This window comes from Hemitrygon akajei, chromosome 4 (genome assembly GCF_048418815.1).
Source record: "Hemitrygon akajei chromosome 4, sHemAka1.3, whole genome shotgun sequence".
Taxonomy (NCBI): Eukaryota; Metazoa; Chordata; class Chondrichthyes; order Myliobatiformes; family Dasyatidae; genus Hemitrygon; species Hemitrygon akajei.
The window spans coordinates 54,968,196-54,994,276 of record NC_133127.1 but is presented as its reverse complement, the minus strand read 5'-3'; the positions used below and the strand labels follow the sequence as shown (position 1 = coordinate 54,994,276).

General features: G+C 39.7%; 1 protein-coding gene across 2 annotated transcripts in view; it reads left to right on the top strand.

Moving 5' to 3' along the window:
- LOC140725910 (uncharacterized) overlaps positions 1-22,044 on the top strand; it is a 53,068-nt gene extending 31,024 nt beyond the window's left edge. For both annotated transcript variants that reach the window (XM_073041846.1, XM_073041845.1), the window contains 4 exons: positions 4,536-4,617; positions 11,517-11,596; positions 17,845-17,962; positions 20,992-22,044. In XM_073041846.1, the coding sequence (XP_072897947.1) occupies positions 4,536-4,617; positions 11,517-11,596; positions 17,845-17,962; positions 20,992-21,129 (418 nt within the window). In that variant the 3' untranslated portion in view covers positions 21,130-22,044. The remainder of the gene's footprint in view (positions 1-4,535; positions 4,618-11,516; positions 11,597-17,844; positions 17,963-20,991) is intronic.
- The last annotated feature ends 4,037 nt before the right edge of the window (positions 22,045-26,081 follow it).

Genomic DNA, 26,081 nt, shown 5'->3' with positions numbered 1-26,081 from the left:
TCACTGCCTGCAAGAATTTATTTTATCTTTATTCTTTTAGTTAAAACTTTTTTTTACAAATTTCCGTTATTTAGCCTGGTGTCAAATCCTTCTTGTGTCAGCCAGAAAAGAAGATTGTTAACAGGTGTGAAAGGCCAAATGACATCTTGTGTTGTTATTATTGTGTGATTCTATGATTTCATGAAAATTCTTTGTGAAATTGAACTCTTTTAGCAATTACTGATCAGTTTCCTTTGGGTCTGAAGGCCCTTTGGTATAAATGTGATAACAAATCCAGGGTCGTGTTTAATGACTTCCAGTTCTGAATAACTCTGCATATTTTAGAGAAAATATTTTTCTCAGAGCCCTAAGCCTGTGGATTGAATTGTAATGTGTTGTTTCGATTACATCCGAACACCTTGAGTGAATCAGATCGTCGTTGTCTTGCTTCCACCAGATTCCATTCACTTTTCAACATTATTGAGAATTAGAGTGTTACACAGAAAGGAAGAGAAAATGTGGTGCTGTGATGCAGGGTCAATTCATATTATGAACATGAAGTACCAGAGGAGGCTATCAGAAATAATAGCACCTATATTGTAAGAATATGATGGCGAATCTAGAAACTTGTGAATAATAATATTTTGATTAACCATGGTTACAGATTTTCTATGTTCAGCTCCATTTGCAAAAAGTGGAATTTCTCAGTGGCCAATCATTTCAATTTCTGCCCCCACAAGCAAGAGAAAATTTTCCAAGCCTGCACTGGTGACTGTCACGCACTTTTCCTGCACTACTTCAACAACTGCTTTGGCCCTGCTTCCTGCACCCGTGCTGTATTTGTCGACTTCACTCCCTTTGCCTCCAACATCCACCCTGTCCCCAAACTTATCTGATCCATTTCTAACACCTCCCTCCCCTTTCTCAATCTCACAGTCTCTACCTCTGGAGACAGCTTATCCACCAATGTCTAATACAAACCCACAGACTCTCCCCTCACTTTCAGCTTTCTGCAGGGATTACTCCCTACGCAACTCACTTGTCCATTCATCCCTCCCCACTAATCTCCTTCCTGGCACTTACCTTTGCAAGTGGAGCAAGTGCCACATCTACCCCTACACCTCCTCCATCACTACCATTCAGGGCCCCGAACAGTCCTTCCAGATGAGATGACACTTCACCTGTGAGTCTGTTGGGGTCATGTACTGTGTCCAGTGCTCCCGGTGTGGCCTCCTGTATACTGGTGAGACCCAACATACATTGGGAGACCACTCCACCAAGCACCTATGCTCCAGCCGCCAGAAAAAGCGGGATCTCCCAGTGGCCACCTGTTTTAATTCCACTTCCCATTCCTATTCCGATATGGCAATCCATGGCCTCCTCCACAGACATGATAAGGCCACACTTAGGTTGGAGGAAGAACACCTTATATTTTGTTTGGATAGCCTCCAATCTGATGGCATGAGCATTAATTGCTCAAACATCTGATAATGTGCCCACACCCCCTCCTTCACCATTTCCCAACCCCTTTTCCCTCTGTCACCTTATCTCCTTGCGCTCCCCCCATCACCTCCTTCTGGTGCTCCTCCCCACTTCTCTCTCTTCTGTCTCTTTCACCAATCAACTTCCCAGCTCTTTACTTCATCTTTTCCCCCTCCACATTTCACCTATCACCTTGTGTTTCCCTCTCCCCTCCCACCACTTTTTAAATCTACTCCTCAGTTTTTTTTCTCCAGTCCTGTTGAAGGGTTTCAGCCCGAAATGTTGAATGCACTCTTTTCCTAGATGTTCCCTGGCCTGCTCAGTCCCTCCAGCATTTTATGTGTGTTGCACCAATTTCTATCCCCATTCCCTTTCCAACAGGTAGACCCATGGCCTCTCTTATGCCATGATGTTGTCACTCTCATATCCCTCTAGGTAGCCTCTAACCTGATGGCATGAACCTTGAATTCTCCAACTTATGTAATGTATTTTCCCTCCCTGCTCGTTCTTCTTCATTTCTCCACTCTGGCCTCTTACCTCTTCTTTTCACCTGCCTATCACCTCCCCGTGGTGCCCTTCTTTCCTTTCTCCCATGATCCACTGTCCTCTCCTATGAGATTCCTTCTTCTCCTGCCCTTTGCCTTTTGCATTTATCAATTCCCAACTCCCCCACTTCCTTTCCAGTCCTGATGAATGGTCCTGGCCTGATATTTTGTATCAAAAGGCCAGGCAGGAAGGCAAAGGCAGTGGTGTGGCTCTGTTGGTAAGAGGTGGAATTACATCTTTAGAAAGAGGTGACATATGGTCAGGGAGTGTTCGATCTTTGTGGGTGGAGTTAAGAAACTGTAAGGATAAAAATAACTAACATGAAATCATAAATAGGCCTCCAAATAGTAGCCAAGATGTGGGGTTGAGATTGCAAAGGGAGCTGGAAAAGGCATGTAACAAGGGTAATGTCGCAATTGTAATGAGGACTTCAATATGAAGGGGATTAGGAAAATCAGATTGGAGTCAGATCACAAGACAGGGAATTTGTTGAGCGTCTTTGTGCAAGATTCCCAGAGGATTAATTTACAGGTTGAGTCTGTGGTAAAGAAGGCAAATGCAATGTTGGCATTTATTTCAAGGGGAATAGAATATAAAAGCAAGGAGATAATGCTGAAGCTTATAAGACACTGGTCAGGCTGCACTTGGAGTATTGTCAATAGTGTTGGGCCCCATATCTCAGAAAGGATGTATTGTCATTGGTGAGTCGAGAGGAGGTTCTCAAGGATAATTCCAAGAATGAAGGGGTTAACACATAAGGAGTGTTTGGGAACTTTGGGACTGCACTCACTGGAATTTAGAAGAAGTTTGGGGAATCTCATTGAAACCTACCCAATTTTGAAAGGACTAGATAAGGTGTATGTGGGGAGGATGTTTCCTTTGGTGGGGGTATCCAGAACTAGAGGACACAGCCTCAAAATTGAGAGGCAACCTCATAGAACAGAGATAAGTATGAATTTCTTTTAGCCAGAGAGTAGCGAACCTGTGGAATGCTCTGCCACAGACTGAGGTTGAGGCCAAGTCTGTGGGTATATTTAAAGTGAAATTTGATAGTGCACTGATTGATCAGGGCATCAAAAGCAGGTGTATGGGGTTGACTGGATCCAGGATCAACTATGATGGAATGGCAGAGGAGATTTGATGGGCTGAATGGCCTAATTCTGCTCCTATGTCTTATGGCCTTCTGGAAAGTCGGCTGCTTATTTGTTTCCATAGATGCTGCCTGAGCTGCTGAGTTCCACCAGCATTTTGTGTGTGTTTCTATATTTAGTCTCATATTCCAAATAACATTCAAGGAGGATACTGAGACTTCTGAGTCTATGCCAGCTCCCAGAGCAATCCTATCACCTCAATTCCTCGACTGATTTTCATGTAACTTATGCCCCCAACCCTGCTCATTAATATCCCTCTGATTCTCTCACCAACCACCCACATAAATACAGCTCAGGAAAATGCCCTTTGGCCTGCAATGATGTGCCAATCCAATTAAATTAGTAATCAAATATCCAACTAAACTACTGCTTACACCATGTCCATATCCTTCCACTTTCCTCACATTCATGAGCCTGTCTAAACGTCTGTTAAAAGTCTTTAATATATCTGTCTCTACTACCACCCCAGGCCTTGCATTCCTGGCACCCACTGTTCTCTGTGAAAAATAAAAACCTGCACTTCACATCCTTTAAAACGACTTCCCTGTCACCTTAAATGCATGCCCTCTGATATTCAGGATAACTTTTATGAGATAGTTAATCCAATGACCAGCATATCTTTGGGATGTAGAACAAAAGTAGAGCGCCAAGAGAAACTGAATCTTTGTCTCTGTGTCACTGGACCACTCACTACTACACTATTAATTTTTTTCTGTAACTTATATAGTTTTATGTCTTTGCACTACACTGCTGCTGGAAAACAACAAATTTTACATCATATATGTCAAACATAATAAACTTGATTCTGGTTTCTTGCTGCATCACAAAATCCAAAAGCTAGGTGAAAATTAAATACATTGAATAAAAGTTCCCAGTTAACAGAGGAAGATTATTGGAAAACATCAGGGAGTTTAGTGAAAAAAATTCTAAATTAATGTAGATAGCAACTACTTCTGTCTAGAGTATACAGAAGGCATCAAACAGAATGTTTTCTTTAATTGAATCGTTACCCTGGATTGTTCCTCTTTCTGTTTCATTACACACAGATTCTTCAAAAGAAGTCCAATCATAATGACAGTCCTAAAAAATAAAGCAGTTGTATGATTTTGTATCATAATCTGAGATCCTTTCTCATACCAAATAGCTTAGAGAAATGAATTTATTGATTGAATCACAACAGTTTGCTAATACTGTCACTCTCAATTACTGTCACTCAAATAAGGAAAGGACGCTCATTCAGCATTTAGGATGACTGAACCACAGAAGGCAGGTTGCAATTTTAAATTTCAAGGGTTGTAATATGATTTTTAAATTAAAGTTTTTGTCTGTTAAAACTGATGTGATGATTAATAAAAATATAACTTAATGTATTTAAAGGAAGAAGAAGCAATTAACAAAACAGGATATACAACATGAAATAAAGGAAGATGTCAAGCTGACACCATTAGAGACTGTTCAGGTAAACTACAGTTCAGCATTTATAGCAGATTGTCCATTGTGTTAACCCTTTATTCCTGTTGTTTTTAATGAAATGCTGAATCTGTAAATTATTTTTTAATTGCTCATTGCTCATTAAAGCCACTGCCATATGATCAGGATTACCTCGTTCTTCACCCACCATCCCCACCCTGTCCCTTACCACTCTCTATTAGTAGAACAAATATATTAATATTGCTGGCTGAGCAGATCGATTGGCTGAATGGCTTAATTCTGCTCCTATATATTTTGGTCCTATGCTGGAGCATGTCTGGGAAACCATATCTCTGAAAATATATGGGAGACAGGTAGAAACCTGTGGAAAGAAAATACAGTGAAATCACAGTGTGATTCTCTCAATTGCAGGACTTTCCAAAACATATATCTGTGACTCTATATGTCTCAAATAAATGTTGTTTCAATAGATTCTTCGTTTATGGTCAGTGACAGTCTTGTTAGATTTTGCCAGGAAGTATTTACCAGTGATAGTATTTTACCAGGAAGTGAACAGTTGCATTGTTAAAGGCATGGTAAACCCTGCATAAATAATATATATATTCTTTGCTTTAGTGAATGTGGGAGAGAGAATGAAAATAGGACTATGGTAACATAGAATAGTAACCACATTGGGTGAATTATACCCTCAAGTCTGTTTAACCAATCAGAATAGTTTTGGCTGATCTGAATATCAATTCCATTTTTGACCTCTAATCCCTTGTTATCCTCATCTAATGAAAATCTATTGATCTCCGATTAAACATTATAATTTACCCAGCATCTAAGGCTATCTCTTTACACATGAAGAGATTTCCTAGTATTTAAGCTGTTTGTTCTGGCTTACTCCACTGGAGCAACAAGGTTAATTTTAACAATTTGGAGCTCACAACACTGATGAAATTGATTGCACCTTTGATTTTACAGCTGAGCCAAATGCATTGAAGTCAGAAGACAGTAAAATAGGGTGGGGTGGCAGACACACACCAAAGACATGGGAAAGGAACTGTAGTACTTAGACAAATGTTTGTCAGACATTTCTTAACCTCTTACTGCTCATACTCCCTTATATTTGCACTTGATTCCCTTTAATCTTGGTATTCTTAGCACTACTAACAGCAACAGCCCAGATATGTATTCCAACAACCTACCATTTACTCAGGTAAATTTTGAGATATTTTTCTCTGATTAACCAAAGCAGTCAAAAACAAACCTTGGGAGGTCAGAAATAAACAGAAAGTTCAATGTGCTTAACTCCCTTCAACTTACTGTTAATGACCTCCCTCAGCTTCCTTTCAAAGGATTATCGAAAACAAGAATTTCAGTTTTAGAAGGTGATAATTCTCCCTAAAAGCTTGTCTATTACAAATCTATGGACTCTCACAGCAATGTCTATTACAAACCCATGGACTCTCACAGCTACCTGGACTATACCTCCTCTGACCCTGTTACTTGTAAAAATGCCATCCCCTTCTCTCAATTCCTCTGTCTCCAGTGCATCTGCTCTCAAGATGAGTCTTTTCATTCCAGAACAAAGGAGATGTCCTCCGTTTTCAAAGAAAGGGGCTTCCCTTCCTCCACCATCAATGCTGCCCTCAACTGCATCACTTTCATTTCATGTTTGTCTCCTCTTACCCCATCCTCCCGCCACCCTACTAGGGATAGGGTTCCTCTTATCCTCATCTACAACCCTACAAGACTCCACGTCCAGCACATAATTTTCCAGAACTTCCACCATCTCCAACGGAATCCCATCACCAAACACATCTTCCCCTTCACCTAACTTTCTGCTTTCCGCAGTGATCGCTCCCTATGTGACTCCCTTGTTCATTCGTCCTTCCCCACTGATCTCCCTCCTGGTACTTATCTTTGCAAGTGGAACAAGTGCTACACCTGCTCCAACACTTCCGCCCTCACTACCATACCAGACAGTTCTTCTAGGTGATGCGACACTTCACCTGTGAGTTTGTTGGGGTAATTCTCTGTGTCCAGTGCTCCTGGTGTGGCCTCCTGTATATTAATGAGACATGACATAGATTGGGAGACCGCTTTACTGAGCACCTATGCTCCTTCCGCCAGAATAAGCGGGATTTCCCAGTTGCCACCCATTTTAATTCCACTTCCCAGTCCCATTCTGATATCCCTTTTGTAATGAGGCCACGCATAGGTTGGAGGAACAGCGCATCATATTCCGTCTGGGTCGTCTCCAACCTGATGACATGAACATTGATTTCTCAGACTTCCAATAATGTAGCCCAGCCTAGCTCCTTCACCATTACCCATCCCCTTGTCCCTCTCTCACCTTATCTCCTTGCCTGCCCATCGTCTGCCTCTGGTGCTCCTCCTCTCCCTTTTCTTTCTTCCATGGCCTTCTGTCATCTCCTATCAGACTCGCCCTTCTCCTGCCCTGTATCTCTTTCACCACTCAACTTCCCAGCTCTTCACGTCACCCCATCCCATTCAGGTTTCACCTACCACTTTGTGTTTCTCTCCCCTCCCCCTACCTTTTAAATCTACTCCTCAGCTTTTTTTCTCCAGTCCTGCTGAAGGGTTTTGACCCGAAATGTCAACTGTACTATTTTCCATAGTCTGGCCTGCTGAGTTCCTCCTGCATTTTGTGTGTGTTGCTTGGATTTCCAGCATCTGCAGATTTTCTCTTGTTTGTACTTACATTTAATCACTTTCCATATATACTCAGTGGCCACATTACTGGGTACACCTGCTGATTAATACATATATGGTGGATTACAGTTAAGAGTCATATCAGGACCATTTTTGTAGATTTTGGTCCAATGAAGCACCTTCCCCAATTAGCTGAAGTTTCATTGAAATAGTATAAAAGAAGACAAACCACCATTTAACTGAGTAACAAATTATGAATTTAAAAAATACAGAAAAAATTAAACTAATGCAAATACTACTACAGTACTATACAAATGTATATTAGTTCCTAAATTTATTGAGGGAGGAATTCATTCAGTGCATGCTGCCATGTTTTTTAATTGACTGTAAATGAACGCAGAACGCAGACACTTTGTGCAGGTAATTGATCCACTGCTTTCTTTGAACCTGATAGTGTTGTGTGTTTATAACCAAGGGCACTGTTTGGTGTGGCAGAATTTTTAAAAAGGCCTACTTTATCAGCATCGTAGCTATCATCTGCACAAAACTTTTGAAACAAGTCGGGGGTTTTGTAAATTTTTATGTTTCTGCACTTACTGCACTAGCACCATCTTTCTTTCCATGTGCTTTCTTGAATTTAATATGGTGCCAACATTTCCATCCAGACAACCAACCATCTGCTTTAAAATCTTCGTGACTGGCTTCCTATCGAGCCGCTCTAACTTGGTTTTTTTTAATTGGTCCACTAACACGCGCTTCTTATCCAGTTATAATGGAAATCCTCTTCAACATCTGGATCCATACCTTCATGCTTTCATTTTTGCAATGATCCCTGTTGTCCCTCGTGTAATGCTCATTCTTTTCGCAGTTTATTTTGTAGATGTATTGACTGTGCAATTGTAGATTTCAGCACTCCCATTATGTCTGCCAGCTGACGATGAGTGGTGTTAAGCTTTTAATTTTTTTCAGTTAGTGTCAGATCTTTTTGTGGTATCATGGCAGGAGTCTGAAATCTTTAAATATCAAAATAAAAAGCAAAATGATCATAAATCACTGCTTTTTGAATTGTCATCCATCAGCCCAAATAGATAACATAACACAAGCATACGCAACTGACACTATTTAAAAACGGTTTGCTCTAAGCACTGTTTGCTCTAACTGCCACATCTGCACATGACTGGCGCTTGTTAGAAAGTGTTTGGCAACAATCTCGTGCCTAGGTAAGTGAAATAGTATCCCAAATAAACAAAGGGAATCCCAGGTATTTTTTTCAAATAGCTTTTGTTCTTTAAGAGTTGTCCCAAGTAAGCTGGTACCCCGATTAATTGAAGGCCCATCTAATTGGAATCCACTGTATCTAATGAGTCAACTCAATGCAAAAGAGCATACAGACATGGTCAAGGGGTTCAGTTGTTGAGACCAAACATCAGAATGGGTAAGAAATGTGATGTAAGGAAGTTTGACTGTGGAATGATTGTTGGTGCCAGATGGGGTGGTCTGAGTATCTCAGAAATTGCTGATGTTCTAGGATTTTCCCACACAAAATTCTCTAGAGTTTATAGCGAATGGTGCAAAACTGAACATCTAGTGAGTGGCAGTTCTGTGGGTGAAAACGCCTTGTCAATGAAAGAGGCCAGAGGAGAATGGCCAGACTGGTTCAAGCTGACAGGAAGGTGACAATAACTCAAATAAACATACGCTACAATGGTGGTGCGCAGAAAAGCATCTCTGAATGCACAACACATCGAACCTTGAAGTGGTTGGGTTACAGCAGCAAGAGACCACAAATATACACTTAGTGGCCACTTTATCAAGTACATGAGGTAACTAATAAAGTAACTAATAACTAATAAAATGGCTCCTGACCAAGTATATATAGGAATTTACCACTGATCCATATCATTGTCATCCCAGACCTGACTTCCTGTCCCCTCCCACAAGTGATGAGATTCACTTGACTGATGCAGCATCTCAACCCAAAATATCAGCTTGTCCATTTCCCTCCACAGATGCTGCCTGACCCACTGAGCTCCTCCAGCAGTTTGCTTTTAGCTGCTTTGGGGTGCCTGCAACTACCTCACAGCATACAAATTAGATCCAAAGCTAAATTTGACTGGCGCTCCTACATATCCTCTTCAGTTTTAATATACAGAAAGGAAGAATATTATTTGGACCTCCCAGTTAATGAAGATTCTGCTTAAGTGGCAATAGTTATCCCATCCCTTTACATGTAACTTTGACTGTAACTTACGAATGGTGTGGCATTATCTATGCACTGTGCAAGTATGATTTTCATCTATTAAATAATATTATGACAAAATAATATTCTCAATTGTTGGTTCTCTCACATTTTCTTCAAATGTGAATAAAAGGAAATAAATGATCTTTTTGAAACATCCAAGGCCATGAGAGGACTTGATAGAGGAAATGCTGAGACATTATTTCATCTGGTGGGGAATCTGCAATTCGGGATCAGAATCTCCCTATAAGGGTCACCTATTTAAGACAAAGATGAGGAAGAATTTCTTCTCTCAGGGCACAGAGAGCCTTTAGAAATCTCTATCCAGAGGTGAATGCTGAATCATTAAGTATACTTGAAGCTGAGGGAACAACACACACAAAATGCTGGAGGAACTCAGCAGGTCAGTCAGAATCTGTGGAGGGAAATAGACGGTCAACATTTCAGGCCAAGACTCTTCACCTGGTTGACTATTTAGTTCCCTCCATAGATGCTGCTTGACCTGCTGAGTTCCTCCAGAACTATCTGTGTGTTGCTCCATATTTCCAACATCTGCAGTCCCTCTTGTGTCTGAAGGCTGAGGGAGACGGACTTTCAGATTCTGGAGGAAGAAGGAGTATAAGGATCAGGTAAGAAACTGAAGTTGAAAATCAGATTGATTGTAATTTTATTAAATAGTGGAGAGGATTCCAAGGGCATTAAGATTTACTACTTCTGTATTTCTTACGCTCATAGAAATAAAGATATTTGCAAATTAAATGGTTCAATTTCAGTTAGCTTTTATTTGGGTGGAGGAGGGGGGGCGGATATGCATCTCTACCAAAGAAGGTGTAAGGCCCTTCTTCCCACCTCTAGCCTGCAGGTCACCCTTGAGAAAGGTGCAGCACCGCCTAGCCCCCCTATCAGGGTTACATGAAGCCATGAGAGAATGTAGTGGATAGTCGTATGAGAAGCTGGTACACATATCATATCCTGGTTATGCAACCAATGACTCCAGGCAGACAAATTCTGAAGAGTATTGATAACGGCTGGGCTCACCTGTCTTACAAAGACATTGCCCAGAAGAAGGCAATGTCAAACCACTTCTGTAGAAAAATTTGCCAGGAATAATCCATGGTCTTGACACCATAATTGCCTACATCATATAACATGGCACATAATGATGATGATTTATTGCATAGACTTCCAGTCAATCCATAAATTACCAGTGGAACTAATGCAAGTACCGCAGTATAAATATTTGGGATAGGAGTCTTCTAACAGTTGGTTTATCTGGGCAGGGGTTTCCACCTGAACTCCGATCCAACACTACAAATGTCTTTGCCATTGTTATGCCCAAAAGTTCTGCCAAGAGTTCAATGGGTTTGATGTTGAGGCAGCATAAGAGACAATAAGGTAGCTAGTTACAAGGGAAAAAGGATGTGGAAATAAGCTACATTGCAGATGTTTACAAACACTAATATTACAGGTAATATGTTGGCCAATGGCACAGCAGTGAAATACAGAAGCCTGAAGGCCTATACTCAACAATTCAGAAACAGTCCATGAACTCATCATTCCTTTATTATTGCACTATGTATTTATTTTGTAATTTATAGTAGCTTTGTTCTATTACAAGTGACCTTGTAATCTTTGACTTGTAAATCATTATACATCTTTTTTTTTCTTTTCTAATATTTGCATAGTTGTGCACTTTTAAGGCTACTGTGACACTGTAATTTCCTTTGGGATCAATAAACTTTCTATCTGTTTGTGGGTTTGCACTGTAATGCTACTGCAAAACAATAAATTTCACATCATATCTGTGATAATAACCCTGATTCTAATACCAGTGCAGCGAGCTTGGTTCAATCTTCATCTGGCTTTGTGTTGAGTTGGAAGTAAACCTTATTATCAAAAGGTTCTCTTATTTTTAGGATGATCTTTCATGAAATATCAGCTGGAATCACAAATGAGAAGGTAGTTTCATCAGTTTCATTAAACAATTACAGTATATTAATTCTTCTGTCTTTACATTATGAACATAGAAGAATGAAGAGGCGATAAACACCTTTGCAGAAGAGAACACTGAAGGAAAAGCTGAAGAAGGAAAAGCAAAAAAGCTAATGTAAGTTGCTCAACCATACCTGGGAAGAGTCAAGTTTTAAAAGCTATTTTCACTCTGAAAAGTAAATGTATCATTTGATGTTAATGTGTGATATTAATTTCATCAAGCTATCAAAAGTATTGTTGCGCTGTAGTGGACATTGTACCTTGAATACAAACCAACCTAAAATCCCAGGTCTGAATTCACTTTAAGATCTAAATTGGGCAGGAAGACCCGGCAAATATTGGTGTATAACTCATTGCTCCATTCTACTGTGGAATAGTGTTTATTTTAATTCTATTCAAACTCCCTCTCTCAACACTGTTTCTCATACATTGCCAAATCTTCCTAAACTCATGCAGAGCTCAAAATTGTCACCATTTTACTCCAATTTTCCACCTTCTTCTCACTTAAAGAGAGTTTATCTCTGATTCTTTCCTTCTTTTTTAGGATTTCTCTGTCTGCATCTCATGGGAGATAGATCAGTGACACACATTCATAACAAGTAAATGAAAACCGAAAGATACAGATGGCAGAAGGTGGTAATAAAAATTGAAAGTACAGGAAGCACACAACAGATGAGGCAGTATCTGTGGAAAGAAAATTAGTGCTATGCTTCAGATCTCCAGAGTTGTCATAACTATGCTTTTCCTACCCAACTGCATTTCATTTCATTTTCTCAATTTCTTTGTCTCTGAATCAGAATCAAAATCAGGTTTATTTTCACCGACATATGTGGTGAAATTTGTTGTTTTCTGGAAGCAGTACAGTTCAATACATGAAAATCACTTTAAGTTGTAATAAGTAATAAATAAAAATATATAAAGAGTGCAAAAGGAGAGCAAAATAGTCAGGTAGTAATGGACCGTTCAAAAATTTGATGGCAAAGGGGAATGACATATGCTAGCAATATTAAACCCGATTCTGATATTGACTCTGACTCAGAGAAGTTATCTCTTAAATGTTGAGTGTGCATCCTCAGACTCTTGTACCTCCTTCCTGATGCAGGTTTTGATAAAGAATTTTTGACTGGAAATATTAATTCCATTTTTTCTTTTCACAGATGCTGCCTGATCTGCTGAGTATTTTATTTATTTTCTGCTTTCCCTTCAGATTTTGAACACTTGCATTTATTTTGACTTTTAGTCATTACTCCATTCTTTCTGACATCTCAGAGGGCATTCAGGTTAATAGGCCTTTCCCTCATCCCTCAGCTGTAGGCCCCTTAATATCCAAACTAAATGTAGAATGTTGGAAATACTCAAGAGATGATGCAGCAAGTTAGAAGAGAGAAATATAGTGATTAACATTTCAGGTGGATGGGCTATCCCCCTAAATATAGGGAAAAAACATGGAATAAATAATTTCCAAAGTAAGAAGAAGGATTGAGAGAATACAAAGTCAGACAAAAGTTAGCGTCGGTGTGGTAGACCAAAGGCCGTGCTTCTGCACTTCAATGCTTTATGACAAATAAATATTAAATTCCATATTGGCGCTCTACCATGCACACGGAGCTTTATTTGCTTATAGAAGATTTTACTGAACTTGTGTCTTCCATGGATATCCTGCCTTGTCCATGTACTGGACCCAGAGGATTTATTAGTATAAGGCTTGGAGGATCTGGCCATAGGATGCCCAATATCCTATATGAGATATCTTAGGAACCATTCTATCAGCATTCCTATGGTAAGTGTACCATAAGCAATGTATCGGGAAAATCCTCTTTTCCTCTCTGACATGAAACTGAAATGCTCCATGCCCTTTGGAAGCATGATCTGAGCAAAAAGGTGTTAAAATGAACAGGGAGGGGGGGGGGGGGGGCATGCATGGCAGTGAACTGAGGGAAGACAACCAGAGAGAGACAAACTTAATTGGGAAAAAGAGTTGTGGTAGTGTGAAATTTAAATGTGGGAAGCCATAAAAGGTCTCTCTGCCAGGGATAAGGACCAGCTTGTTCTGGAAATGCGTTTTGAAGGGAATGATGCAAATACTGTATAAAAGAATTTACCCAAATTGAAGGAAGAGTTTATTTTAATATAGATATCCTTTGTCTCGGTTTTATACAGGGACTTAACTGTGATCTCTGTCATTATACAGAAACACCCTTCAACTAACTTGTTTATTGCAAAGTCTCCAATCACAAATTGCAAAGGATTTCTGGGACAAAAGATGCAGTAACAAGCCATTTGTACCAATAATCCATGCTACTTCTATGCTTCATTCAAACATCAGCAACTCTTCCCTCTTCCAAATGATACAGATTGCCAGTTCATCTGTGCTCATTGGTTTTTATAGAGGAATATATGTTGACCAGAACAATACTATTGGTTTCCTTTACCTGGTGTTAAGAAGACAAAAACTGTTTTTAAATTGTCAGTCACTTCAGGTTTACTTAAGAAAAGGGAAATTGCATCAGTTGTATAAAAGAATCATTAGTTAATAACTGCCTGAGGAGGATGCCAAAGGAGAGACTCTCTCAGTGTTTGAGAAGTGTTTAGATTTGTACTTGAATCATCAAGACATAGAAATCCAAGGAGCATATACTAGAAAATAGGATTAGTGTTGACAGGTTGACAATGCCACAGTGAATCAAAAGGACTGTTTCTCTGCTGTTTTACTCTGTAATTCTTAGGAACACCTGTGTTTATCAATATTCAAAAGATCACCCATATCTTCACTCCTCTCAGTTGTCACTGTGACTGTCTCTTCCTTTAAGATGTTGGTAAGACTGCAGACAAAATTAGGAACCAAAAGGTTGAGCATGATGCGACTAGGATTCTGAGTTGCGTATATTTCAATGCAAGAAGTATTGCAGGAAAGGTGGATGATAGTGGTGAAGACGAGGTAGCTGGTTTACAAACAGAGGCAATGTGTACTGAGGAGAGGCTGTTGCTAGGGCAAAATTGCAGTCAGCAGGATGACTAGCAACTTAAAAGGTGGACAAAATCGAAAAGGGTGAATACAGGTTTGAAGGTGTTACATTTATATGGATTAAAGTAGATGAACTTGTAACACAGTTACAGATTGGCATGTATGATGTTGTAGGCGTCATTGAATCATAGCTGAAAGAAGATTATAGCTGGGAGCTTAATGTCCAAGGATACATATTATATCAAAAGGCCAGGCAGGAAGGCAAAGGGGTGGCATTCCTCTGTTGGTAAAAATTAAAATCAAGTCATTAGAAAGGTGTGACATAGGATTGGAAGGTGTTGAATCATTCTACTTTGAGCTAAGGAACTTCAAGATTAAAAGGACCCTGAGGGGTGTTGTATACAGACTGCCAAACAGCAGTAAGGATGTGGTCTACAAATTACAACGGGAGATAGAAAATGCATGCCAAAGGGCAATGCTACAGTAGTCATGGGGGATTTCAATATGCAGGTAGATTTGGGAAATCAGGTTTTTGCTGGATTCCCGGGGGGGGGGGATGATTTCTAGAGTGCTTATGAGATGGATTTTTAGAGCAACTCGTGGTTGAGCCAACTAAGGGATCAGCTATTCTGCATTGGGTGTTGTGCAATGAACCAGAACTGATTAGAGAGTTTAAGGTAAAAGAACCCTTAAGATAAGTGATTATAATATGATCAAATTCACCTCAAAATTTGAGAAGCAGAGCTAAAGTCAGATGTATCAGTACTGCAATGTAAAGGAAATTATGGAGGCATGAGAGAGGAGTTGCCAGAATAGATTGGAAAAGAACACTAGCAGGGGTGATGGCAGAGTAGCAATGGCTGGAATTTCTGGAAGCAATTCAGAAGGCACAGGATATATACATCCCAAATAGGAAGAAGTGTTCTAAAGACAAGATGACACAACCGCGGATAACAAGGGAAGTCAAAGCCAACGTAAAACCCAAAGGGAGGTAATATAATCGAGCAAAAAAAATAGTGGGAAGTTAGAGAATTGAGAAGCTTTTAAAAACCAACAGAAGGCAACTAAAAAGTCTTTAAGAAGGTAAGGGTGGAATATGAAAGTAAGCTAGCCAATAATATTAAATAGGATACCAAAAGTGTCTTCAGAAACATAAAGTGTAAAAGAGAGGTGAGAGTGGATATCGGATCACTGGAATACAATGCTGGAGAGGTAGTAATAGGGGACAAGGAAATGGCAAATGAACTGAATAAGTATTTTGCATCACCCTTCACTGTGCAAGACACAAGCATTATGGCAGAAGTTGCAAGTTTCAGGGGTCATGAAATATGTGAAGTTACCATCAGTAGAAAGAACATTCTTGGGAAAGTGAAAAGTCTGAAGGTAGATAAGTCACCCGGACAAGACAGTGTATACCTCAGGTTTCTGAAAGAGGTGGCTGAAGAGATTGTGGAGGCATTAGTAATGACCTTCCAAGAATCACTAGAATGGTTCCGGATGGCTGAAGAATTGCAAATGTCACTCCAGTCTTCAAGAAGGAAGAGAGGCCAAAGAAAACAAACTATAGGCCAGTTAGTCTGACCTCAGTTGGAGTGAAGATGTTGGAGTCGATATTTAAGGATGAGGTCTCAGGATATCTGGAAGCACATGATAAAATAAGTCGTAGTCAGCATGGTTTCCTCAAAGGAAAATCTTGCCTGAAAAATCTGTTGGAATTCTTTGAAGAAATAACAAACAGGATAAAGGAGAATCAGTTCATGTTGTGTACTCAGATTTTCAGAAGGCCTCTTACAAGGTGCCACACATTAGGCTACTTAACAAGTTATGAACCCATGGTATTACAGGAAAGATTCTAGCATGGGTAAAGCAGTGGCTGATTGCCAAGAGGCAAAGAGTGAGAATAAAGGGAAACTTTTTGCTTGGCTTCCAGTGACTAGTTATGTTCCATTGAGATCTGTGTTTAGACTGATTCTTTTACCTAATATGTCAATGATTTGGATGATGGAAGGTTTGTTGTAAAGTTTGCAGATGATATGAAGATAGGTGGAAGATTGGGTAGTTTTGGGGAAGCCAGAGGCTACAGAAGGCCTTAGATTAGGAAAATGGGCAAAGAAATAGCAGATGGGATACAGTGTTGGGAAGTGTATGGTCATACACTTCAGTAGAAGAAATGAAAGAGTTGACTATTTTCTAAATGGAGAGAAAATACAAAACTGAGGCAAAAGGGGACTTTGGAGTCCTTGTGCAGCTTCCCCAAAGGTTAATTTGTAGGTTGAGTCTGTGGTGATGAAGGCAAATGCAATGTTAGCATTCATCTCAAGAGAAAGAAGGCAGGAGATAGGAGCGGAGAGGAAAATTGGATCGGCCATGATGAAATAGGGGAGCAGACTCCTTGGGCCAAATAGTCTAATTCTGCTCCAGTATCTTATGGTCTTTAATTGACTGGTCCTTCACTTCAACACAGAGATACTCTGTACCCTTTACCTCTTCATATATGTAAACTTTGTGTAGCCCCAGATTCAGGGGGCTGCATTAGTCTAGGGGAAGGCAGTTGCCGCCCCACCAAACTGGTAAAATCTCATTTGGATGGATGCTGTGTGATGTGTTCCCCGTTACAAATCAGTACCAAGAAATAACAGAAAGTACACCATATGCAATTAAGCAATTTAGCTTTATAATTCTTAATTTGACTAGAGGATAAGTAAAGAAAACAAAAAGAAAATGGCTAATTTTAATGAAACAGTCTAATGCGCACATTGAAGCTCATGATTTTCCCGTCTGTTTGTTCTCCGTTGATTTTCCCCGGGCATTGTTAACTCCTGACCCTATTCCACATCCACTCAGTCCTGCAGTCTACGACCTCTCTGTTCTGGCATCTTCTCTCTCCATCTTCCGCCAACCCCTTGCTCTTGGGCATATATGAAAGAACAACCTCCCCTCATCATACGCCGCAATTTCCTTGTTATCTCTAGTCATAACCCAAACACTGCTGCTACAGAGATTAGCGGTGAGACATTTCCCAGGGCATTATATTTGTCCTGTCACACCTCTTGATACTAATTAATTTTGGCTCTTAGTTGGTTGCCTTCTGTCAGTTCACTGCCATTCATCTTTTTCCCTCCATGTTCATTTTAGCACCTTTTGATCTCTTTCCACAGATCCTGCTGGCAGTTTTAACCTCCTGCAGTTCTTTAGATCCTGCAGGAACCTTTTCTCCTTCCCCTCCACCAGCAGTACCCTATGCTCCCCCCCCCCCCCCCCCACTTCTGTGCCCTGGGATTATAAGAGGTACTGTTCAAACTAATATAGTGCCTGGTTTGCATTAATGACCTTTTAACTATAGATGCTGAGAAATGAATTTTTGAAATTTGCTATTTCTTTTATCTTCTGATGACTAGCATTCCCAAAGGCAAGAACTTTGAACACAAATTACAGCACCGGCTCCAATGTCATCAGAAGCAAAGAAGAAAGAATTATGCAAGCATGGCAGTCTTGCAAGAGGACGAAAATTCTGAAGTAAAGGATATTACTTTTTTTAGAAGATATTTTATGAAAAATATATAAAGCATATTGGCCTTTAAATTCAATTGTGCAGTTTTCGTAAAGGTTTTCTACCAGTTAAGCTTGTGGAATGTTTTTTGGTAAGTGTATACTGTACATGCAGCACAGTGCTGCAACAGTTAGCAGAATGCTATTACAGTGCCAGTAACCCAGGTTCAGTTCCTATAAGGATTTTGCACAGTTCATTCTCCCCATGACCATGTGGGTTTCTTCCAGATGCTCCAGTTTCCTCCCACATTGCAAAGACATATTGATTAGTAGGTTAATTGGTCACATGGGTATGATTGAGTGCCATGGGCTCATTGGATGGGAAGAGTCTCTTACCGCGATGGATCTTCTAAATATATAAAAAAAGGAAAATTGTAGACTTGACAATTGTGAAATAAAAATTCAGCAAGTCAGGTTGCATCTGTGGAAAAACACCATTAGTATGGTCTGCTGCCCATCACATAGACAAAGGAAACAAAATAAGCATGCATGGACAAGTCTGAATTATCATTGGCCCATCCGTCTATGCAATAATGGACATGTTTAAGGCCCTGATAAGTCTAGTTAGGCCAGTATCTCCACTCTGTAAAACCTTCCCAATTAGCCTCGAAGTAGGTTTCTTGCATTCATTTAGGTGAATCTGGAACAGAGAGGAAGAGGAATAGAACTCCCAATACTGACCTTAACACTCTGCTGACTCTGAGCCCTGGTTCCCTATCACTTTGAATCTCCAATCTCCCACCAGTTTTCACTACTCAAAGCCTTCATCATATCATGGGCATAAACTATACTGTTCTCAGGTTATTGGATATCTCTGCCCCACAAGATATTTAAGACATGCATCTGTTAACAGTCTCTGCTGGAATACCTTGTCTGAATAGAGATGGCTGTAAAGAAGCAAAATATTGATCAGACTTAGGAAAACTCATAGCATCTGATGACTCCTTCTGGTGGAGTAATATTGCACAACTATTGTAGAAAATCATACCTGACCAGTAGAGAATGAATAGGCATGGCCTGCCAATTGACTAGAACTTACACTGAGTAAAAAAGGAGAAAAAATTATTGGTCAAAAAACAAAAATAAAACATTTTTAAAAAAATATTCTGAGTCAGTTGTAACAAAATGTGCATAATGTTGGAAGAAAGTATCTTTGCATAGGGTTCAATTGACGTTCAACTATTATAGCACATGTGCCATTATATATTACAAATGAATATTTCTTGACTGCAAAAACAAATGTGCTGAGAGCAAATAGGAACTATTATTTTCAGAATATTTCAGAAAGTGATGTAAAAAGGATATTTTACTGGTCTTGAATCAAAGCAATCAACAAACTTGAGCAAAATGTTGGAGGAACTTAGCATCTATGGAAAAAGTACCAAGTCCCTTCAGCAGGACTGGAGAAAAGAAATGAGGAGTAGATTTAAAAGGAAGGGGAGAGAGAAAAACACTAGGTGATAGGTGATAGATGAAGTAAAGAGTTGAAAAGTTGATTGGTGAAAGAGATACAGGGCTGGAGAAAGGGGAATCTAATAGGAGAGAACAGAAGGCCATGGAAGAAAGAAAAGGGGGAGGAGCACCAGAGGGAGGCAATGGACAGGCAAGTATATAAGGTGAGAGAGAGAAAAAAGGGATGGGGAATGGTGAAGGAGAGGTGGGTGGGGGGGGCCTTTCAAGAAGTCGATGTACCTGCCATCAGGTTGGAGGCTATCCAAATGGAATACAAGTTGTTCTTTCTCCAACCTGAGTGTGGCCTCATCACGACAGTAGGGGAGGCCACGGATTGACATATCGGAATGGGAAGTGGAATTAAAATGGTGGCCACTGGGAGATCCCACTTGTTCTGGCTGATGGAGGGTAGGTGTTCAGCGAAACGGTCTCCAGCGAAACGGTCTCCCAATCTACACTGGGTCTCGCCAATATACAGGAGGCCACACTGGGAGCACCAGACACAGTATATGACCCCAACAGACTCACAAGTGAAGTGCCACCTCGGCTGGAAGGACTGTTTGGGGCCCTGGTTGGTTGTGAGAGATGAATTGTAGGGTACTTGTTCCACTTGCAAGGGTAAATGACAGGAGGGAGATCAGTGGGGAGGGACAAATGGACAAGGGAGTTGCATAGGGAGCAATCCCTATGGAAAGCAGAAATTGGGGTGGAGAGAAAGATATGCTTGGTGGTGAGATCCAGTTGGAGATGACAGAAGCTCCGGAGAATTATGTGCTGGATGCGGAGGCTGGTGGGGTGGTAGGTGAGGATAAGAGGAATGCTTTCTCTAGTAGGGTGGCGGGAGGATGGGGTAAGAGCAGACGTGTTGAAATGGAAGAGATGTGGTTTAGGGAAGTCTTGATGGTGGAGGAAGAGAAGCCCCTTTCTTTGAAAAAGGGAACATCTTCATTCTGAATAAAAAGCCTCATCCTGAAAGCAGATGTGGCAGAATTGACAGAAAGGGGTGGTGTTTTTACTAGTAACAGGGTGGGAAGAGGTATAGTCCAGGTAGCTGTGAGAGTCCATAGGTTTATAATAAACATCAATAGATAAGCTGTCTCCAAAGATAGAGACAGAGAGATCGAGGAAGGGGAGGGAGGTGTCAGAAATGGATTTCCAGTATTTCAAGATTTTCTCTTGTTTGTAATCAACAAGCTTGCATTGTTTCACCGTCGCTAGTAGTGCTTAATTGTTGTCAGTTGGAAAAGTGATGATTCAATTATCGAGCCATTCAGCGACTTTGAAACTTAAATAACTTTATTTGGTTGATGCATCGGTGCCTGTGCCTAAGTTGCTAATGTGGGGAAATTATCAACAATAATGACATTTGGAGAATACCCACTTACAAGATTTTTGTAACTCATAGTTGATGTGACTTATGCTATGCTTCATCCAAAGTCAATGTGCAATAAACTTGTTTACTTTTGGGAATAAAGAGAATAAGGTTTTAAATCTTTTCAATCATTTAGAGTTCTGCATATTAATTTTTGCTTTATTAATTTTAGGATCAGAATATGAGGAAATCATTGGTGGAGTTGAAACTGGAACGTGTGAATCCTCTGGAGTATCGGTTCTGTGCTTTCATTGGAGACTATTCCCCAACGTTATCTCGTCAAGTTGCTTCTTCACAGGACTTCTCATAGTCCTGAGAATCAAAGTCTTGATGCAGTACCAGTTACTAGAGATAAATGTTAAATATTTAATGCTTTACGCATTCTTCATTTTTATAATTATACAGAGATTGGTCAGAAACACAATAAGAAAACAGAATGTTGATTTGCTCTGCAGTTTGGAATTATCCAGAAATCTCTTTTCTATAGACCTAGATGGGTGCTGGACTATATCTTGTCAAAATAATGCTAAGGGTAATCTCTGAGAGAGGAGTGTTACCTTTTTTAATTCCCCGAGGTTTCACATTAAACTTTGTCCATTTGGCAATAATGGCACCAACTGGTTTAACACATTCACTAGTGCTGCCTTGTAACTATGTATTTTAAATAAGTACCATAAATAATTTGGCTGAAATACATTATTTTATTATCTTCATGTTGGTTAAGTCTTTGTTTATATAGTATATGATAATCTCAGTCAATTCATTATGGGGAAGGGGTTCTTTTATGTAACTTCAGCATCTGAGCAAGATGATTACATTACAAACCAAGATTCCAGGCCATCCCCACCCTTAGAGGGGGACAACTAAATATGTCAATAAGCAGTCAGTGAACCAGGCCACAAACAGCATAAATTATAGAACATATAAGAGAGTGTGAAACCACTAATTTATTTTGAACCTTGGACTGTATTTAGTGCACCTAGTCCTGCAACCAAAAGGACTGGAAAAAGCCACGTGCAGTAATTTATCTGGATCTTGCACTAAATCTGGCCTCCAGAATTTTATCCTGTCCCCAAATCCTCTTGGTCTAGTTGGTGTAGCATAGAACTATAGAGATGTAGATGTTGTGAAAGAAATTAGTTTTTTTAATGTATAGCTGTTTATTCAGTGTTTCTTGAACTCAATGATTATCAGCCATCCGGGTACAATAAATACTGGTTCCCCATTTGCTTGAAACCTTTTCATTCATTAACTCACTGCACCTCATGCTGACCCAGATTCACTACTCTTGCCAGTTTCCCAGATGAAAGAATGCAGGTATAAAAGGACAAAACAAACTAGCCTTCCCTTTTGTACGGCATTTCAATGGGTTATTGATGACTCCCTCTCGCTTTGCTGCTATCCGTTTAGGCCTATGGCCCTGCTTCCTTTTAGGAATTTTTATTTTGTATAATGGAATGAAGTTGGATAGTCGTCTTTGGCTGCTCCGCTTCTTTAATGGATAGTGAATGGATCAGCTTGTGTAACCTATCAGTCGATTTTTCTGCACTTAAACTCCCTCGCAACAAATAAGTATTTTAATACAGTATATTATTATTTCACAACTTTTAATAATTAGTATGCTTAAAATAACATTGAATTTTAAGCAGTGTAGCTGCAACTCATTCCTGTTTCTTTGGAAACTGCCAAATTAATCAAGTATGATTGTTGCAATTTGCAAGAAGAGGTTCTTCAGATAGTCTGACATGCGTTCAGAGCTTTTATGCAGAAACATGAATGTGAATAGATGGTATTCAATTGAAATAATAAGATTATAACAATTATTTAAAATATAAATTACAGAATAATTGTACAAAATGGATTTTACCAGACAAGTAGAGCTAGTACAGTCACTGCTTCAAAGTTTCATTGGCCCAGGTTCAGTCCTGACCTCTGATGCTACTTGTGTGGAATTTGTGTGTTCTCCCAAATACTGGGTGGGCTTCCTCTAGTTCAGTTTCCTCCCATTTTCCAACGATGTCTGGTTCAGTTGGTTAATTGGCCACTGCAAATTGCCCATAGTGTGTTGGTGAATGGTAAAATCTGTGGGAATTAACGGGAAAGTAGAGGGAATAACCACAGTGAAAGTTAGTGAGGATTAGTGGAATTGTTCTATTAACCAACAATTACTTGAAGGGCACAATGTTTCAAAGAAATATAGAAAGGCTTCATAATATGGGAAAACCAAATCTACAGATGCAGGTAAGCTAATATACAAAAAGAAAGTATAGTAATTATTTATTAATGTGTTGTAATGACTGCCCCAGCTGCTGTGCTCTATGCCTGCTATTATGATGAACCATTAAACCATTAGTACCATTAGTAGGCTTTGGGCCTACTCCGGGGTTCAGATCTCAGGACTTAACTTAGTTCAGAATGTTATTGTTCGCTTCAATTGTTTGCATGATTTGTGTTACTTTTCTTTCAAGTGTTGGTCTTTTATTTATTTATATTTCTTTAATTGGGTTTTTTTGGGGGTTTCTTGTCATGTGGCTACCTGTAAGCAAACAACTCTCAAGGTTGTATAATTTGTACATTCTTTGACGATAACTGTACTTTGAATCTTTGAATTGTTGAGATGAGGAAGCATCTGTGGAAAGGAAAACAAGGTAAACTCATTCAATCCCCTGCCCTCTTCACTACTACACACTGTCTTGCCAAGAATCCAGCCATGTATCAGTAATTCTCAGCATGTAGAGGTTGGCACTGTGCAGACTAGGGCAAGTGACTTGACCATTAAGGGCTGAGAACTGAACTACAGAGATGCAGCCAGGCCAGCACGATGAGTCTTTACTTGGTTGCACATCTCTCCCCAGCTCAGGCTTTCTCAGGTGAATTAAGATGGAGATAAAGTCATTACATACAGGTGAGAAGTCGTAGGATCCGTGCGGTCTGTCACTGCTACTGCCGGCAGGCTGCAACCTAGGCCCGACATTTCTATCCTTTTCCCAGGCCAGTACTACACCTTACACTGTGCCATGTTTGGTTAAGGAACACAAGAGCCAGCACCAGGCCCCTCAAGCCTGCCCCACGATTCTATATGATCACAGCAGACACTACAGTAGAATCAGTACTTCCTTCTCTATAGACCTGCCATACACTGTGCATCACTATTGGCAAATAAACTTCCAGTAGGAATGCATCTCCATTTGTAACATAGAACTTAACGTGAAAATAATGACTCACATTGCCGAAACTCACAACATAGACAGTTTTCTAGGAACACAACCCCTGAGTAATGCAGGATACACTGTATATCTTGTGACCTGACCTCCAACAATTCAGGGATAGGGTATTCCAGAGACTTTCTACACTTTGAAAGAAGAAATTTCTATGCGCCTCAGTTATCATTCACTAGCCCCTTATTTCACAACCATCCCCCTTGTTGATTCATTACTGAATTTGCACCAAGTTCCCAGCACAAAGGTGGCTTGCAGAGCAGTGCTAAACAGGATTCCAGTACATTATGAATTTTGCATATAAACTAATAAACAATTTAACTTCAGGCATCGTCTTACTATTTTATTTAACTTCAGAATTGCTTATTATTTCCATTTGGCATCTAATGAAACAACTAAATTCATGCAACAGAATTCAAAAAGACTAATATTGTGCAATTATGTGCATTGAGATAATAACCACAACTGAATTTGGTTGCACATTGTTAACTATATTTGATTTGTTTTGGAAACACTGAGACTCAACTTTTAAATATGTCCAGGGAACTATTTGTCCCAGAAAGTTACAAAATATATTTTCTACATGATTTTATGGACTTTGAGATTAAAAACAACATTAAGTTCAAACTATTATGTATTTATCATAATGTTTCATCAGTTATAGATACTTGTCGTAAGACTCAAAACTGTTAATTTTAACAGAAGCCCCCAACAAGCACACCCACCTAAACCAAGATCGCTTCCCTAGTGAGCACCACAGTTAAAATTGAGCTAATTTGGCCAATATCCACTTCAGTATCACACTACAGCAATTTTATGATGACTCTATATTTAAGGTTGTAGAAGCAGCCACCTGAATGAAGGGGAACTCCCAGAATTTTATACAAAATTGTATTAATGATCTTTTGCAGGAGATTAGACAGCTAACAAGCAAGGTCTGAAAATCTTCCCCATTCACCCAGCCAGCTACCTGCCTAAGACCAACAGAACACCTTGAAGTATTTCCTCAAGGCTATAACACCAACATCACAGTTAGTTCTTTCAATCCTTGTTCCTCTAATATCATCTAAAGACATATATTTAGGAGGTCAAAATAGTTAAATATTGAAATATTTTTAATTCTACAGTACCCTCATTTAATTTTAGTAGTGTATATATAAAATATCATTCCAGTTCATTCAACTATTATTCAACAGTTATTGCGATTTACAGCAAAGAGATCTGAAAGGGTGAAAATTGTATTCCAGTTTTATAGAACCGACTTTTTGAATCAAGGTAAAACACATATATATGTTTAGCAGAGTCACTTTGGAATTGTTTCTTGTGGTGAAATAAGAACAACACTACTTTCAGTTTAGTCCTGTACCATGGCTGGATTCCACTCCCATTAGTCACTTCTGTCCCTATGTTCCACTTCCTCTAAGTTATCATACCAATGATATGACAATGTCTTGAAAGCAGTCGTCCTCAGAAACGCATACATTGATAATCAATTTTCCCAAAAGGAAGAAAGCCATAAATCAGCATACAGAAGTGCGATAGAACTCCTGGATGAGTGGTGCCACAATAACAACTTCACGCTCAGCATCAATAAAACCAAGAAGCAAATTGTTGATCTCAAAAGGAGAAGTTGGATGGCATGTGCCATTTCTCCTTGGTGGATCAGAGGTGGGGCGAGTAAGCATAATTATATTCCTGGCCATTAACATTTCAGATGACCTGTCTTGGACCCAGCACATAGATGTGATCTTGAAGGAAGTACACCACTGCATCTACTTTCTTAGAAGCTTAAGGAGATTTGGTATGCCTGTACATACTGTAACAAACTTCTACAGATGCTCTGTTGAAAGTGTCCTGATCAGTTGCATTATGACCTGATAGGGTAATTTCAATGCACAGGAATGCAAGAGGCTGCAGAAAGCTGAGGACACAACATAGAACATAGAATAGTACAGCACATTACAGGCCCTTTGGCCCACAATGTTGTGCCAACCCTTAAACCCTGCCTCGCATATAACCCCCCACCTTAAATTCCTCCATATAC